This window comes from Neovison vison, chromosome 1 (genome assembly GCF_020171115.1).
Source record: "Neovison vison isolate M4711 chromosome 1, ASM_NN_V1, whole genome shotgun sequence".
In the NCBI taxonomy this organism is placed as follows: Eukaryota; Metazoa; Chordata; class Mammalia; order Carnivora; family Mustelidae; genus Neogale; species Neogale vison.
Window position 1 is genome coordinate 238,284,777 of NC_058091.1, and position 19,120 is coordinate 238,303,896.

General features: G+C 43.4%; 2 protein-coding genes across 3 annotated transcripts; both read right to left on the reverse strand.

Annotated features, from left to right (window-relative positions):
* Positions 1-1,074: 1,074 nt before the first annotated feature.
* On the reverse strand, positions 1,075-5,673 carry PCDHB10 (protocadherin beta 10). The gene has a single exon (XM_044225971.1). The coding sequence runs from the start codon at positions 4,117-4,119 to the stop codon at positions 1,723-1,725; it is 2,397 nt and encodes a 798-aa protein (XP_044081906.1). The 5' UTR covers positions 4,120-5,673; the 3' UTR covers positions 1,075-1,722.
* Positions 5,674-5,730: 57 nt separating this feature from the next.
* Positions 5,731-17,444, reverse strand: LOC122890356 (protocadherin beta-16-like). 2 transcript variants are annotated; one of them, XM_044225996.1, is made up of 2 exons: positions 17,049-17,444; positions 5,731-8,735 (listed from the first exon to the last, which is right to left on the reverse strand). In XM_044225996.1, exons 1-2 carry the CDS (start codon positions 17,168-17,170, stop codon positions 6,470-6,472), a joined length of 2,388 nt encoding a protein of 795 aa, XP_044081931.1. In that variant the 5' UTR covers positions 17,171-17,444; the 3' UTR covers positions 5,731-6,469. The 2 variants fall into 2 exon arrangements, with proteins under 2 accessions (XP_044081931.1, XP_044081924.1); XM_044225989.1 differs by lacking the exon at positions 17,049-17,444 and having other exon boundaries at positions 5,731-9,006.
* Between the last annotated feature and the right edge of the window lie 1,676 nt (positions 17,445-19,120).

Genomic DNA, 19,120 nt, shown 5'->3' on the forward strand with positions numbered 1-19,120 from the left:
AGATGCTTAACCAACTGAGCCACCCAGATGCCCCACGAACTCTATAGAGAACACAATGATGGTTGCCAGAACGCAGGTGGGTTAGGGGATGGTGAAATGGGTGATGAGGATTAAGGAGGGCACTTACTTCAATGAGCACTGGGCATTGTATGGTAGTGCTGAATCACTAAATTTTTCACCTGAAACTGATATTACATTGTATGTTAACGAACTGGAATTTAAACAAAAACCAAAAGAAAAGAAAAAGAACAACCAGTGCCAATGAATCAAGACATACAAAAGGATCTGGGTGAAGATCTGAAATAAATTTATATGTACATGACTTTTTTAATATTTACAAGAAATACTTCTCATTCAAATGAGAGTATAAAAAATCAATAATAGTAAAAAGAAAATGATGTAAGTGAAAACAATGATCAACCCTCAGAATGAAGTTTTTCAAGAAAGGAAATGTAATCATATTAAACTAATGTGTATTTTGAAGTAATCTTGGTAATATAGACAAAAGCTACTTGTTTAACTTAAAAAAATCACATCTCTATTGGGAGAATAGGAGAGAAGGCACATGCAATGTTCTGATGTGCTTTAGTTGGAAAGTAAGAAATTGAAATCCTTTTTTATCACAGGAATAAGTGATTTAAGTATAAAAGTCAATATTATGATACACTGGTATAAAATATTACTTAGAAATATGGAGAGCAATTCTAGATAAACTACTCTGAAGGAGGGGCATGGAGACTGAAGAATTTATTGTTTTTCTTCATGATTTTTAGTTCATCTTGATTATAAATTTTCTTTTTTAAAAATATTTTATTTCTTTGACAGAAAGAGACAGCAAGAGAAGGAAGACAAGCAGGGGGAGTGGGAGAGGGAGAAGCAGACTCTGCTAGAGCAGGGAGCAAAATTCAGTGCTCCATCCTAAAACCCTTGGATCATGACCTGAGCTAGAGGCAGACGCTTTATGAATGAGCCCCTCAGGCACCCCTGATTTTAAATTTTCTTAACAACTAAAATAAATTTACAGAATGAAATGAAAAGTGATTAGCTTTCCAACAATCCACCAATATTCTCACAAAATTTTTCAAAATGTTTTTATTTTCATTTTCATGCAGATTATTACATTTCCTTGGAATTGTAAGACATGACCTATTTTTACATGTGTCAGCAAAAGTCAACACTAGAAAACTGTAAGAGTAGTGTGTTTAAGGAAAATGAAATAATAATATGACTACAAGATATCTTATGAGCCCAATATCACTCACACAATGACCTCACTGTGTCATGAGCAGAGTAATAGAGAAATATTTCTTTTTAAATGCTAGATGACATGGTTTTTAAAAATGTGATTAAATAGAATGTTAGAAAGGTCAGAAGTGAAGGTATGTCTTCTTACATGAAGGAGGTACAAAATGAATAGGATCAAGAGGTTAGTCTATGAAATATACTAGGAGAAAAATAAAAACTTGTTCTCTAGCTAAGAAATAATAACTAAATCCTTGCACATTTTGAAATAATTAAACCTTAAAACTATGATTTAGAAAAGGATGCTAATTAAAGCTAGCTATTGATTAAGGGGAAGAAGGACGAAATGACATTGTAAAACAGATAGATAGTACTTAAAATTAGTCTTGAACCGGCACAATAACTAGGAGTTTTGAAACTAAACTAATAGGGATATTATAGTACAACACTTAAAAGTAAATGAAAATATAAAAAGAATTTTTACTGAAAATTAAATCCAAAGCTATTTCGAAAGGTGGGATTTTCTTCACTATTCCTCCCACAGCTCTGTGCCCGGATATTGGGGATAATGGGTTTGAGGAACTTGAACTCGCTGGTCCCAGATCCTCCCGTCAGACACACCTCATACTGGTAGCTGTGGGACAGGGTCCCCGCGCCGCTGACGTCCACCAGGTGGCCCGGAAACGGACCCTCGGGCACCGAGCAGCCGCCCCCCGACGCCGCCCGCCTCCTCCTGCACAGCCGCACCGCCACGAACACCAGCACCGAGAACAGGAAGAGCGACGACACGGACGCCAAGGCCACCACCAGGTAGACGGTGAGCGGGTCGGCGCGGGCCTCGGCCACCGCCGCGTCCGGCAGCGGCAGGTAGGGCTGCGAGAAGCCGTCCACCAGCAGCACGTGCAGCGTGACGCTGGCAGACAGCGGCGGCTCGCCGTGGTCCCGGACCAGCACCAGCAGCCTGTGCTTGACGGCGTCGCGCTCGCTCAGCGGCCGCGCCGTGCGCACCTCGCCGTTGTGCGCCCACACGCCGAACAGCCCGGGCTCCGTGGCCTTGAGCAGCTGGTACGACAGCCAGGCGTTCTGGCCCGAGTCGCCGTCCACCGCCACCACCTTGGCCACCAGGTAGCCCGCCTCGGCCGCCCGCGGCACCAGCTCGGTGCAGGGCGCCGAGCCGTTCTGCAGCGGGTACAGCACGAACGGCGCGTTGTCGTTGGCGTCCGCCACCAGCACGCGCACCAGCGCCTGGCTGCTGAGCGCCGGCGAGCCGCGGTCGGCCGCGCCCACGCGGAACTCGAACGCCTGCAGCGCCTCGAAATCCAGCGACCTGAGCGCGAACAGCTGCCCGTTGTCCGCGTTGATGGACACCAGCGAGCCCAGCGGCAGCTGCGGGTCGTGGGGCGGCAGCAGCGAGTAGGTGACCTGGGCGTTGGCGCCCGAGTCTCTGTCGGTGGCGCTCACACTGCCGATGTGCAGGGCGGGGCTGTTGTTCTCGCGGACGCGCAGGGTGTAGGTCGTCTGGCTGAAGGCCGGGGCGTTGTCGTTGACGTCGGACACGGTCACCGTGAGGTTGTGCTGGGTTTTCAGCCTGGGGGTCCCCAGGTCGGTGACGGTGATGGTGATGTTGTATTCGGCCTGACTCTCTCTGTCCAGCCCTCCTTCTGTCATTAGGATGTAGAAATTTTCCACAGAGGGTTTTAGAAGGAATGGCAGATTATCTTGAATGTAGCAAAGCATCTTTCCATTTTCTCCAGAATCTCTGTCTTTAATTCTAAAAACAGCGAGTACCGCCTCAGGAGAGTTCTCAGCAACATAGTTGGAAAGTGATGATATGATCAGTTCAGGGGGATTGTCATTGACGTCTAATACCTCCACCAAAACTGTACATGTTGCAGTAAGGCCCCCTCCATCCATTGCCTGTATACTTATTTTGTAAGACTTTATTAGCTCATAATCAAGCAACACTATGAGAATAATTTCCCCAGAAAAAGGATTGACTTGAAAGGTTGTTCGTGTATCTTCGGAAGCATCAAAAAATGAATAGGATATGTCTGCATTGACTCCAGAATCTATATCTCCTGCAGAGACTTTTGCAATAAGAGATCCTACTGCGCTGTTCTCTGGGGTCTGGGTCTCATAGATTGTCTGAGAAAACTGGGGGGCATTATCATTGATGTCCAGGATCACAATTCGTATTGTCGTGGTCCCAGACCTGGGTGGAGTCCCACCATCCAGTGCTGTGAGAGTTAAACTGAGCTCATGCTGCTTCTCCCGATCCAGTGCCTTATCCAACACTAGCTCTGGATATATCATGCCTTCATCACTGTCACTAATTTTAATATGGAAAAAAGGGTTTAGGTTGATGGTGTAGCTTTGGATACCGTTAAGTCCTCCATCTGCATCTTCTGCTCTTTCTAGTCGAAATGCTGTTCCTTCAGCTGTACTTTCTAATATTTTTAAGACTGTCTCTTGGTCCCGAAACATTGGTGAATGATCATTTATGTCCCTGACCCTCAGTTCAGCCCGGTAAATCTGAAAGGGCTTATCCATTAAAATTTGGAAATATAGCATACAGGGTTCCGTGAGGCCACACAGCTTCTCTCGGTCCAGTTTCTCATTTGTAAGCAAATGTCCAGTCTGAGAATCCAGGAGCAGGTGTTGTTTGTTGTCATCAGAGACCACCCGGGCTCCCCTTGCAACCAACTCCTGGTCCCCTAGCCCCAGATCTTTTGCCAGATTGGCAACAAATGATCCTCTCTCTGTTTCCTCTGTTACCGAATATCGTCCAAACCCAGAACCTGCCAAGGATACTCCCCCAAACAGAAAAAGAAATAGGACTTGCCTTTGTCTTGGGCAGCACAACGTTCCAGCCTCCATTGTTTCTTCAGAACACCTCTTTTGTCAATGTTGGTCACAGTCAAGCTCCCAGCATAAAGAACCAGCAGTAGCAACTACCAGACCTACGCCATGCGGGGGTCTGGGGTTTTTTTTCCTTTCCCAGTCTAGGGCCACTACAGGTTTTCTCCCAGCTTATGGGGCCTGATCCTCCTTTTCTGTTAATGACTTCCGCAGCGTTCCCAGTTCAGGGTGGGTGTGTTTTTGGGTTTTTTTTTTTTTCCTTTTTTCTCTTTAGCCTGCAGCGCCACCGCGTGGTCTCCAAGACTCAAATAGCTATACCCAATGTGTATGTGCATATTTGGAATTTTTTTCTTTAGTGACTCATTTAAATATTTTGTTTTTCTTCTCTTTTTGTTAGTTTTTTAGAAAACAATGTTGAGCTGCAGTACTATTCACATTGTTGAGATTTTTCACTGCTTCATAGGAAGAGTTAAAAACTCAACACTTGGAGTTGGCAGTTTCTAGCTGCTAACTGTCCACCTCATCATTCAACCTTTAGCTCTGTAGAAGTCTTTCACTCCTGACACTATTCCCATGCAATGTCATGAACCAAAGGGAAAATAGTGGTGATGTCTAGGACCACCAAAATAGCAGATTTTACTTTTCTAAAAGCATATGACATAAAACAACAGATTTTACTGTTCCAAAAACATTGACCAAAACTGACAAAACAAACTTGTTTCACACATTCTTCAACAATTTTTTTCAAAATCTAATTACATTGCCTAAATAGATTCATTCATAAGAAGAATTTAGACTGTCCCTCCTCTGTGCTCCTATAAAAACTTGTATAATTTGCCCTGTGAATATTATTGCTTTCTTTTTCATTTCAATCTGCCCCTTCTTCAGGCCAATCTGTCCTTATGTAAGGAAGGAAACTTTGTCTTAGTCATCTTAGGTTTGCAAATCAGACACCCGGTGCTTGCTGTATTAAGACATGGGTAAATAAACTCTATTTAGTAGGCTATGAAACAACTTTCAGTGCCTTAAATTCTAACCATTTGAAAACTATTCTTTCACTCATTCTTAGGAATTTATGTTTCCTTTCTTTTATATGTCTTTGTTTTTCTGGTATTAGCTTTAAAATTACTTACAGAATTAAAGAAGGACTGATCTTTATTTTAAGGTCCCTCTTAATTAAAGTCTGGTGGGATCTAATTTCTTTGTGTCAAATATAAGGGAGGAGAAAAAGAAACCACCCTAACACCTATCTGAACACTACTGGAAGAACAGCATGGTAACATCTGCCTCATAGAGAATTTTATTCAAAGGCCTAATATCTAGAAAGAAGCTCTACTTTTCCCATAATAAGCTAGGGATACAGCTTAAATTAAGGGGTATTGTACAGGGAAAGGGCTAAATACTGCCAAAATCTCTAATCGCTGAACATAAAAGCCACGCCATACAAAACTCTGATGACTTATTGTTTTTTTTTCCCCCCAACTGAATGGGACCCTGTTGTTAGCCATTAAAAACTTAACAGAGGGGGCGTCTGGGTGGCTCAGTGAGTTAAAGCCTCTGCCTTCGCTCAGGACATGATCTCAGCGTCCTGGATTCCAGCCCCAAATTGGGCTCTCTGCTCTCTCTCTCTGCCTACTTGTGATCTCTGTCTGTCAAATAAATAAATAAAATCTTAAAAAAAAAGTTAACAGGGATCACTGGTATTTTCCCTCCAGAATTTAAAACAAAAAAATATTAAATATTTGTACACGATGCTATAGAACACCTAAACTTTGCTTTTTTGTCTCCAAACTTAAACATATACACACACTCATCTTACAGAGGTGTTTCTTATTTTAGAAAAGACATATTAGAGGTTTATGTATCATATCACACAACAGAAATATTTTAAATATGCAGGTACCAATACAGGGAAAATAGAACTTAAAAAAATAATATAGGTCTTAAAATTTGCTATAATAAAAACTGAGGTCGATAAACAAAAAAAAAAGTTTTAAAGGAAAAGAGAATACCAAATAATACATAGATCACAGGCAGATTATTTTAATAACTAAACAAGTCCTAGGAAAACTAAAATGAAAAACAAGTATGAGTCAATAAAAATATTTATAAAGTGGAAAAGTGTTAATGATGCCATCTTTGAAGGTAGAGCCTATTTCACTTATTGGGATTACACTGAAAAATATTTCAATGGCTAAAAATATGAAGGAAAGGAAATTTGTGAAGGTAGGCACAAAACTGGAAGTTGAAGATGAGCCAAATAGAGAAAATTAACGCCTTATTGGTGGTGGTGAGCATAACCGATTTAGTTAATCAAGAAAAAAATATTAGAAGTTAATGTGTGTATTAAATAGGTTCCCAGCAATAATTATATCCCAAAACTATCTCGGAAGGAGGAATTTTCTTCCACTTCCCTTCCTGTGCTCTGAAACTGCAGATTAGGGATAATGGGCTTGAGGAACTTGAATTCACCGGTCCCAGAGCCTCCCCTCAGACACACCTCATACTGGTAGCTGTGGGACAGGGTCCCCGCGCCGCTGACGTCCACCAGGTGGCCCGGAAACGGACCCTCGGGCACCGAGCAGCCGCCCCCCGACGCCGCCCGCCTCCTCCTGCACAGCCGCACCGCCACGAACACCAGCACCGAGAACAGGAAGAGCGACGACACGGACGCCAAGGCCACCACCAGGTAGACGGTGAGCGGGTCGGCGCGGGCCTCGGCCGCCGCCGCGTCCGGCAGCGGCAGGTAGGGCTGCGAGAAGCCGTCCACCAGCAGCACGTGCAGCGTGACGCTGGCCGACAGCGGCGGCTCGCCGTGGTCCCGGACCAGCACCAGCAGCCTGTGCTTGACGGCGTCGCGCTCGCTCAGCGGCCGCGCCGTGCGCACCTCGCCGTTGTGCGCCCACACGCCGAACAGCCCGGGCTCCGTGGCCTTGAGCAGCTGGTACGACAGCCAGGCGTTCTGGCCCGAGTCGCCGTCCACCGCCACCACCTTGGCCACCAGGTAGCCCGCCTCGGCCGCCCGCGGCACCAGCTCGGTGCAGGGCGCCGAGCCGTTCTGCAGCGGGTACAGCACGAACGGCGCGTTGTCGTTGGCGTCCGCCACCAGCACGCGCACCAGCGCCTGGCTGCTGAGCGCCGGCGAGCCGCGGTCGGCCGCGCCCACGCGGAACTCGAACGCCTGCAGCGCCTCGAAATCCAGCGACCTGAGCGCGAACAGCTGCCCGTTGTCCGCGTTGATGGACACCAGCGAGCCCAGCGGCAGCTGCGGGTCGTGGGGCGGCAGCAGCGAGTAGGTGACCTGGGCGTTGGCGCCCGAGTCTCTGTCGGTGGCGCTCACGCTGCCGATGTGCAGGGCGGGGCTGTTGTTCTCGCGGACGCGCAGGGTGTAGGTCGTCTGGCTGAAGGCCGGGGCGTTGTCATTGACGTCGGACACCGTTACCGTGAGGTTGTGCTGGGTTTTCAGCCTGGGGGTCCCCAGGTCGGTGACGGTGATGGTGATGTTGTACTCGGTTCTTTCTTCTCTGTCTAGTGCTCTCTCTGTTACCAAGGTGTAAAAGTTCTTGACTGAAGGTTTTAGAAGAAAAGGAAGGTCATCCTGGATGGAGGTAATGGTCTTTCCGTTGTCCCCAGAGTCAGGATCTGAAACACTGAAAACAGCAACTACAATCTCGGGTGAATTCTCTGGGATGGGGCTCGTAAGTGCAGACAGTGTCACTTCTGGAGGATTATCATTCACATCCACCACCTGGAGGAGAAGAGTGCATTTTCCTGAAAGGCCGCCCCCATCAGTGGCCTTGATGTCTACTTCATAAGATACAACTGTCTCGAAATCTACTTTTTTTTTCAGTCGAATTTCTCCTGTTACAGGATTTACTTCCAAAGTTTTGCTAATATCTTCTGAAGGCTGGAAGAGTGTGTAGGATATTTTTCCATAGACTCCGCTGTCTAAGTCGCTGGCAGAAACAGTGACAACCAGGGAGCCTACAGGACTGTTCTCAGGAATATGCACCTTGTAGATGGGCTGCCCAAACTCAGGGGCGTTATCGTTGCTGTCCACCACTTCAACGCGCACCTGCGCAATCCCATACCGAGGTGGAGAGCCGCCATCCAGCGCCGTCAAGGTTAATACGATTTCAGGCTCTTCCTCCCTGTCCAGCTCTTCTTTCAACACCAGCTCAGGGTACATTCTGCCATCACTGAGTTTGCGGGTTAGAACCTCAAAATGGGAGTTGGGGCTGATTTTATAGTTTTGGACACTGTTGCTTCCTACATCCAAGTCCAGAGCATTACTCAGAGGGAATGTAATTTCTAAAGGACTGCTTTCCGGTATTTTTAGAATCATTTCTCTTTCAGTGAACACAGGAGAATGGTCATTTATGTCTTCCACCCTCAGTTCAGCCTGAAATATCTCTAAGGGTTTTTCCATTAACAGTTGGAAATACAGTAAGCAAGGCTCAGTTGGACCGCATAGCTCCTCTCGATCTAGTTTCTCATTTATGACCAAATCCCCAGTCTGAACCTTGAGCTGCAAATACTCTTTGTTGCCTTGAGAAATGATCCGAGCTCCGCGGGTGGACAGCTCTGTCAATCCTAACCCCAGATCTTTTCCTAGATTTGCCACAAAGGACCCTCTCTCCATTTCTTCTGCTACTGAATAGGGCTCTAACTCGGCACCCACCCGAGACATACTCAGCAAAACAAAGAAAACAAGGACTTGCCTTTGTCTCAGAAAATGCAACCATCCAATCTCCATTGCTCTTCATGAAAATTTGGTTCAGAGAAGCTTCCTAGATGCCTGGGATCTTGGTAGCCTGGTACTGCAGTCCAGATATCAAGACTTTGCCACTAAACAGAGTTTTAAAGAGATTTCAGATTCACTTCTGCTGTAGCTAAGAAAACCATTCTTAGCTTCCAGGCAGTGTGAATTGTTTGGCTGGATACTGGAGCTGCACAGGCAATTCTGTTTTCCATTATTTAACCTGCAGCGCCACCATGTGTTCTCACTGAATCTTATTTTCTATGGAATTCTCCTAAATGTACCGAATAAGCTGTGTAAAATGTGTTCTGTAACATAAAACAATGACTTCTATTTTCAGGTGGTTTTTGTGTGTGTATTCAGGTAGAGCTCTGTGTTGTTGCACAGGAGGAATACAAGAGCAAATTATCACTTAGGTTACCATTTAAAACTGTTGAGATTTAATGATTGAATAAAATAATTAACATTTAAGTTGAAAAGAATATACATTTAGGAGCAAATGTTTTTAAAGTAACATGGGAAGAGTTTCACGAGTACATTGTTTTCATGGTACATATTATAGAATTGCAAATGAGTAGAGACTGCAAAATTGCAATTAGTGTCAGTTCTAAAGAGAGTATTTAACCAATGCCTTATTAAAATCACACACTTCCTCTTTACAACACCTAAGCCTGAGAGCTGTGAGTTTCTGCCATTTCCAACTCATTGGAAAATTACTTCCCAAATAGGTAATGGATAGATTGCAAGGTTGGGTCTGTCATTCTTTTGGATGATTCTTCTTCTTCTTCTTCTTCTTCTTCTTCTTCTTCTGGATTGGATTCATTTTTTAAAAAATGACAAGAATAATTTGTTATATTCCTTTTTAAAAAGCTTTAATGAGATATAATTCACATACCATACATTTCATTCATTTAAAGTGTACAATTCAGTGGCTTTTAGTGTATTCAGGGTAGTATATCCATCATCATGGTCAATTTTATTTTTTTAAAAGATTTTATTTATTTGAGAGCGAGCACACATAAGCGGGGGTGAGTGGGGTTGGGAGGGGCAGAGGGAGAAGCAGGGTCCCTGCTGGGCTCCATCCCAGGACTCTGGGGTCATGACCTGAGCCAAAGGCTTATGCTTAACCAGCTGAGCTACCCCTGCAACACACCAGAGTCAATTTTAGAACACTTTCATCACCCCACAAAATCCATATGCTTTAACTAACCCCCTATTCCACTATCCCTCCTGTGCTAAGCCCTAATCAACAATTAATTGTCCTTCAGAGACCGAGGCCTGAGCCGTAATCAATAACTTTTGTAGACTTCCTTATTCTGGACTTTCATATGAATGGAATAATATGTGAAGTTTTGTTACCAGTTTCTTTCATTTAGCATGTTTTCAAGGTTCATCCAAGTTATAGCAAGTATCAGAACTTCATTCCTTTCTATGGATGAATAATATTCCATTGTATAATATATCACATTTTGATTATCCATTCATCTTTTGATCAATATTTGGGTTGTTTCCACCTTTGGGTTCTTCAGAGTAAAACTGCTAGGATCATATACAAATGTTTGCATGGACATAAATTTTCATTTCTCTGGGAGTATAACTGCTAATTCATATGGTAGCTCTGTATTTTCCGAAGCGGCTGTACCATTTTTATTCCCACCAATAATCTATCAGCATTCCAGTTTTTCCACATCCTCCCAACACTTGTTATCTGACTTGTTTAAAAAGATTTTAGTTATTTGTTTGTTTGTTTAGAGACAGCACACACATGCACACGTGTGCATGAGCCAGGGCAAGGGCAGAAGGAGAGGGAGAGAGAGAATCACAAGCAACTCCGCTGAGTTTGGAGCCTGAGCAGGGCTCCATCTCACCACCCTGAGATCATGACCTGAGCTGAAATCAAGAGTCTGATGCTCTACTAACCAAACCACCCAGGCAGTCCATCTGACTGATCCACCAAGGCACCCCATGTCTTTTTGATTCTAGTGGGTATGAAGTAGTATCTCATTATAATTTTTTTTAAAGATTTTATTTATTTATTTGACAGAGAGAGATCACAAGCAGACAGAGAGGCAGGCAGAGAGAGAGAGAGGGAAACAGGTCCCTGCTGAGCAGAGAGCCCGACGCGGGACTCGATCCCAGGACCCTGAGATCATGACCTGAGCCGAAGGCAGCGGCTTAACCCACTGAGCCACCCAGGCACCCTCTCATTATGATTTTTATTTGCATTTCTCTGATGACTACTGGTATTGAACTTATTGTCCATTTGCATCTCTTCCTTAGAGAGACATTTATTCAGATATTTGTCCACTTTAAAACTGGGCTATTTGCATTTTCATAATTGAGTTGTAAGAATTCTTTTGTATATTCTAGATACAAGTCCTTCAAGAATGCACTCATTTGCTCAGGTTTTACATTTTTATAATTTGGATCTAACTGCAGTAAGGTTCATATCTTTCAATGCAGTATTTTTCTTAATGTTAAATTCTTTGGGTTTAAAGCATCTAATCAATGAACCCTAACCTCCTGTTATAAAGGCTTTATTTGTCTTCCTTTGGCCACCAGTGGTACTGCTAGACTAGATAATTTTCTCCCAAGCAGACAATCTGTGGTAGGGAAGAATAATGGCCATCCACCCAGACATCCTAATTCCCCAGATCTGTAAATATGTATCTTACATGGCAAAAGAGCATTAATAGATGTAATTAAGTAGATGATCTTATGAAGGGAAGATTATCATCTGGGTGAGACAAATTTTGCTGGCTATGGTCAGAGGGAATTATGAATACGGAAGAATTGGTTTAAGAGAAACAACGTTGGGTGCCTGGATGGCTCAGTTGACCTTCAGATCAGGTCATGATCCCAGGGTCCTGGGATTGAGCCCCACTTCAGGCTCCATTTCTCCCTTTCTCTCTGCCACTTCCCCTCTTGTGGTCTTCTGGGCTCTCTTTTGTCAAAATATAGACATAAAAATACATAGAATATTTTTTTAAGTGAGAGAGATACAATGTTGTTGACTTTGAGGATGGATGAAAGGGGCTATGAGCAAAGTAATGCAGGCAGCATATATAAGCTGGAAAAGAAAAAATGGATTCTTGTCTTGAGCCACCAGAAAGATACGCACTCTTGCCAATACTTTGATTTAAACCAGTAACACCCATATCAGACACCTAAAAAACTGTAAGGTAATACATTTTTTTTGTTGTTTTAAGCAACTATGTTTAGTAATTTTTATAGCAGCAATGGGAAACTAACACACACACAACAATGGATATCCATGCATCCAACAGCTGTCTCTACAACAATTTATCACTCTACACTCCCATATCAGACACCTAAAAAACTGTAAGGTAATACATTTTTTTGTTGTTTTAAGCAACTATGTTTGTAGTAATTTTTATAGCAGCAATGGGAAACTAACACATACACAAGAATGGATATCCATGCATCCAACAGCTGTCTCTACAAAAATTTATCACTCTACAGGAATATTACTATCGCAGCATTTGCTGGAAAAATGTCTGATTCAGCCTTGGTGAATCATCCTTTCAGAATAAAGTCATTAATGACCCCCTAAATCTCTTTCCAACATAATTTTTGAGGAGTTGCCAAAGACATGTGGTTAATTTTAACAGAAAGTAGCTAAAGCCTATCCATTTCATTCCTACTAAATTCCCAGATTCTCTGAATTATTTAGTGAAAAAATTCCTCCACACCATTGCCTGTACTTTTCTGAAAGTAGTCTTTTCACTTAAAATTAATACTAGAAATATCAATTGCTTCCAAACAATAGTGTGCTAAAATGAATACAGTATATTTAATTTGAATAAGGTACTTAGAAAAAAATGTATATAGTAAAGTGAATTTCCACTTCCTAAGGAAAATGAAAAATTAGGATTGACAGAAAACAGACTGAAGACATAGTACAAGAAATTCAAGAAATATAACCATAGATTAATTCTATTCCTCATTCAGGGCATTCATATCTGCAATAATGACTGTGATATGCTGAAAAGATAAAGGAAAATGATCAGACTGTTTTGCTCCTAATGAAGATTAATTGTGTTGTCTGACCCAGCTTATTTAAGTCAGTGCTTCTTTTTTTTTTTAAAGATTTTATTTATTTATTTGACAGAGAGAGATTACAAGTAGGCAGAGAGGCAGGCAGAGAGAGAGGAGGAAGCAGGCTCCCTGCTGAGCAGAGAGCCCAATGCGAGACTCGATCCCAGGACCCTGAGATCATGACCTGAGCCGAAGGCAGTGGCTTAACCCACTGAGCCACCCAGGCACCCTAAGTCAGTGCTTCTATAAGAAGTTTGGATCTACTGGTCCAGAGTAATGTTTTGCTCTAGAGTAAAGGAACAAGTGCAAATTATGCACTCAAAGTTACATTTCTGCATAGGAGTTCAGTTCATGGAATAAATGAATTTCATTTTCCTTAGTTAAAAAGACAATGCTACCTGCCTGCCATTATAACACATGAATTAAGAACTGAAGTGTTATATTCAAATAGAATATATTTCAAATTTTTTCCTTTCATTACTTTAGAATTGTTAGCAAGTTACTAACCTTTCTAAACTTCAGTTTTCTCATGTGTAAAAGAGGGTACTATGCCAACTCCCCTGGCATAGAATTAAATAATGAAAATAAAGCACTGTACTCTACTACTTTTTCTGTACTCTACTTTTAACTAATTTAGAAACCAAGAACAAGAGCTTGAAATGATCAGTTCTATCAAACTATACACTTAATATCTGTGCATTTTACTATATTGAATAACATTTTAATAAAAAAATCTTACTGTTAAAGCTTTAGGATTGGACTCCACTAGAGGTATCTCAAAATCTAAAATGATGGTGGGTTAATGAGATAGAAGTTCCTTTATTTCTCAAGTAAAAAAAAAAAAAGCTCAGAAGTACGTACTCAGGGATGATATGATGACTCCATAATACCAGAGATCCTCATCTCTTTTAAGTTTATTCTATACTGACTTGTCTTTGTACATTATTTCCATCCTTAGTATTGCTTTATGGTCCAACAAGGCTAATTGTGTTCCAGCTACGACTTACACATTCCTGGCTATAAGGGGCAGTTAGAGAAGGACTTCTCTAACTGAATAGCCTTCTTGGAAGTCTCCTACAACATATGTATATACATTCCTTTGGCAATAAACTAGTCAAATACTCCATTCCACTGCCAAGGTAAGAAAACGTATTCTTTTGAATAAATATACTAATGCCCTACATGAAATTTGGGACCTGTTATTAAGGACGAAAGATCAATGGATTTGGGTGGCCACTGCATTTTCTTTCACACATGCTCAATGTTTCTCAGAAAAAGTCAATTGTACTACTATGCTATTTCATGTCACTGGATAAATATAATGTAGATACTTCTCCTGTTAACAGCAACGACACTAAATGGAAGGCAATAAAATAATTACATTAAATTAACACTAGTATATTAATGAAAGGAAGCACAATTAGTATTTTTAAAAGAAAACAATTATCAGAGTGAAGAGCTATGAGAGCAGAATAAAGCAAGAACCAGATTCTCACTGTACCAGGTATCTCCTTGCCCATTAGGCATACTTCGTGTTAGTGTCTTACTGCTCTTATTACCCAACGATTTAAAATAAAAATTTAAGGAAATACAATTGATCACATAGAATTAATTTTCCGCTTCTTTCCTAATCTATTCCAAAGCTATTCCACAAGAATATGTACAACTACTGACTTCATTAGTGTCTTGAGAGCAAAATTAGGACCATGCATCTTCTTATACTAATGAAAAAAGGATACTTTAAAAAAAGGGGGGGTAATATAAGAAAATTTGCAGGCAGTGAGATTTAAAAATTCTTAATAGGTTGACAGAAAATTCATACCTTGAATTTACCAATTTTAAATATCTGTAATAGGAAAAAAAATACAGTCACTGAATACTAAAACCAAAGTTGGGGTTTTCTTCTGCTGGCCCAGAAGAGTGGCCCTGGAAATTGGGCATGATCGGCTTGAGGAACTTGAATTCACCGGTCCCAGAGCCTCCCCTCAGACACACCTCATACTGGTAGCTGTGGGACAGGGTCCCCGCGCCGCTGAAGTCCACCAGGTGGCCCGGAAACGGACCCTCGGGCACCGAGCAGCCGCCCCCCGACGCCGCCCGCCTCCTCCTGCACAGCTGCACCGCCACGAACACCAGCACCGAGAACAGGAAGAGCGACGACACGGACGCCAAGGCCACCACCAGGTAGACGGTGAGCGGGTCGGCGCGGGCCTCGGCCACCGCCGCGTCCGGCAGCGGCAGGTAGGGCTGCGAGAAGCCGTCCACCAGCAGCACGTGCAGCGTGACGCTGGCAGACAGCGGCGGCTCGCCGTGGTCCCGGACCAGCACCAGCAGCCTGTGCTTGACGGCGTCGCGCTCGCTCAGCGGCCGCGCCGTGCGCACCTCGCCGTTGTGCGCCCACACGCCGAACAGCCCGGGCTCCGTGGCCTTGAGCAGCTGGTACGACAGCCAGGCGTTCTGGCCCGAGTCGCCGTCCACCGCCACCACCTTGGCCACCAGGTAGCCCGCCTCGGCCGCCCGCGGCACCAGCTCGGTGCAGGGCGCCGAGCCGTTCTGCAGCGGGTACAGCACGAACGGCGCGTTGTCGTTGGCGTCCGCCACCAGCACGCGCACCAGCGCCTGGCTGCTGAGCGCCGGCGAGCCGCGGTCGGCCGCGCCCACGCGGAACTCGAACGCCTGCAGCGCCTCGAAATCCAGCGACCTGAGCGCGAACAGCTGCCCGTTGTCCGCGTTGATGGACACCAGCGAGCCCAGCGGCAGCTGCGGGTCGTGGGGCGGCAGCAGCGAGTAGGTGACCTGGGCGTTGGCGCCCGAGTCTCTGTCGGTGGCGCTCACGCTGCCGATGTGCAGGGCGGGGCTGTTGTTCTCGCGGACGCGCAGGGTGTAGGTCGTCTGGCTGAAGGCCGGGGCGTTGTCGTTGACGTCGGACACGGTCACCGTTATGTTGAGCTGGGTTTTCAGCCTGGGGGTCCCCAAGTCAGTGAACGTGATGGTGATGTTGTATTCTGCTCTGCTCTCTCTGTCCAGCGGTCCCTCTGTTACAAGGGTGTAAAAATTTTCCAAGGAAGATTTCAGTAGAAAGGGTAGATCGTCCTGAATAGAGCAATTTATTTTCCCGTTTTCTTCTGAATCAAGGTCTGAAACACTGAGAACTGCAACGACAGCTTCCGGCGAGTTCTCAGGTATGTGTCTAGTAAACGCAGACAGGGTGACTTCTGGGACATTGTCGTTCACATCTGTAACTTGAATCAAAACGGTGCATTTTCCAGAAAGGCTGCCGCCATCTCTGGCTTCTATATTGACCTCATAGAACTGTATTCTTTCGAAATCAAGTTGTTTTTTCAATCGAATTTCTCCTGTCTCAGGGTGGATCTCAAAGGTTTCGCAAATCTCCTCAGAAGCTTGGAAAAGTGAATAGAAAATTTCTCCATTGACTCCTGTGTCTACATCTGTAGCAGAGACTGTGACAATCAGGAAGCCAAAGGGACTGTCCTCAGGAATCTGCACCCTGTATAGAGGCTGCTCAAATTCAGGGGCATTATCGTTGATGTCCACGACTTCGATGTAGATCTGAGCGATGCCAGACCTGGGTGGAGAGCCACCATCCTGAGCTGTAAGGGTTAACCTGAGCTCAGGTTCCTGCTCCCGATCTAGCACTTTGTCCAGCACCAGTTCAGGATATTTGCTGCCATCGCTGCGATTGCGGGTAAGGACCCGAAAGTAGGAATTGGGGCTAATTACATAGTTCTTAATATTATTTCGGCCCACGTCCACATCCTGAGCGTTCTTCAGTGGAAATGTAGTTCCAGGTGGACTGCTCTCTGGTATTTTTAGCAACATATCTCTGTCTATGAATACTGGGGAATGGTCATTGATATCTATTACTTGTAACTCCGCTTGAAAAAACTCTAAGGGATTTTCTAGCAATACCTGGAAACGCAGCACACACGGGTCTGTGTGACCGCACAATTCCTCCCGGTCCAGTTTTTCACTTAGCAACAAATCTCCAGTTTCCCGATCAAGAAGCAAATGTAGTTTGTTCCCTTTGGAAATGGCCCTAGCTCCCCGCTTGGAGAGATCCCTCTGACCCAGACCCAGGTCCTTTGCTAAATTGGTTACAAATGATCGCCCTTCAGTTTCCTCCACCACAGAATAGCGCCTAGGTTCCAAACCCGCCTGAGATAAGCCCAAAAGGAGAGAGAATAAAAGGACTTGCCTTTGTCTGCAAATGAGCTTCCCGCTGGTCTCCATTGTTCTTGTCTTGTAAAGCCTCCCAGGAGGGTGGTTCTGCAGAACTGTAAAGACTTCAGAATCCAAGATTGTGGCTCTTTCCCAAGATACCTCGGAAATATTCCAGGAAGTGGTCCTATCAGAGGACCCAGTCCTCCCAGCCCTCCTCCCGTGGCCTCCAAGCTTCCCGTGGCTCGTGGCCTCCAAGCTTCCCGTGGGTTTCCAGGTTCCGCTGCGTAGTTTTGCCTGTTAATGGAGCTTGCAGCTGCAGTGCTGGTTTGTACCTTCTTATCCTGCAGCGCCACCAGGCGTCGTCATAGGATCTTACATTTTCTGGGATGAAAACGGATGCAGTATTCCTAACTCTTGCCTGTGTATACTATATGGAGCCTTACCTTTACTATCCCCATACTTTATGGTGTAGACAATTGTCTGAGGGCCACACAGGAGAAAAAAAGCACTACTAGGGACTTTCTACTTTTCTCCTTTCAGCAAAAAGGAAATATCTATGTAACAGCCTACCTGAGAAAATATTTTCAGAAAATTCTTTAAAATATACAGTTGGAGTCATATAAAAAACTTCCAGAGTTACATACTTTTATTGCCATGAACTATGGGAATAATTAGTAGCTATGAACTTTGGACAAATTAACCTCTGTCTCAATTTCCTTATCTGTAAGGTGGACATATCCACCACATTAGGCTACAGTGAGTTTCCCCACCTTACAGATGAGGAACAGAGACAGATATTAACCTTGTGCATGCACACACACACACACACACACACACACACACACACCAGGCATGTACATTTGATGCCCTCAGGTAGCAGAGTTTACGTGCATCCATTGCCATGACTGGAACACCCAAGATTCATGTGGTAGAATGCATGGGCAGGATTATTCAGATAGAAGTTATCGTGTCAAATGATGAAACAAGGAAAGGTTGGAGAGTTTTTTAATAGAACTATCATCTCTAACTGCAGTGGTGATTCTGTATCTCAGAAGGACGTCCTAATTTTGTTTACTCCTCTTCTTACAGTGTCATTTGTAAAAAAAAAAAAATTGTTATTATGAGAAATCCAAAAGAAGAATAGTATGATGAATCTCCAGATACTCATAACTAGCTTCAACAATTACCAATATTATGCCATAATTGCCCACTTTATCTGTCCATCATTTTCCCAACTCAAACTAAGTTTTCACCCATAAATACTTCATTATACATCTCCAACTTTTAATGATTTAAAATCCCAACTACAATGTCATTCCCCAAACCAAGAAATTAGGTTAACATTATTTAATATCCACCTAGATTCAAATTTCTCCAGTTCTTTCAAAGTTGTTATGGTTGTTTGAATAAAGACCCAAACAAGAACCAAGCATTACATTTGCTTGGTATGTGTCTTAATTTCTTTCATCGTGTAAAATTCCCTCCTCACTTTTCCCCTTTCATTGATTTATTGGAAAAACTGGATAATTTTATCTTGACACTATGAAAACAATTTAAGATTTTACTTTAAGATTTTACTATGAGGGTTTTTTCTTTTGCCCTGAGACTATATCCCAATAGTAATCCACAGTAGTAGTACTATTTTAAGAGTTACTAGTACTTTACTTATAATACATTCAGAATACAGTTATATAAAAACTATTTGGATAACTGTTAAAGAAAAAGCAGTGACAGATTATTATAACAAACAAAGCTTCTCCTGAACTCTTCAGAATCTCTAAGCAATTTGATAATTTGTTTCTTTAATATGACACATTTAAACTATTCTTTTCTTATACCTTCTTGATTGAGCACTGCAGTATATTGAATAGGAAAGTTTTTAAAGATAAACTTTACAATTAAGGAAGGAAAATATGTTTCAATAGTAGGTAGGGTCCACTGTAGAAGAATTACTGCAATGTGAGAAAAAAATAAACTAATAAAGCAATCAAAATTATGTATTGTTTCTATTAAGGACCA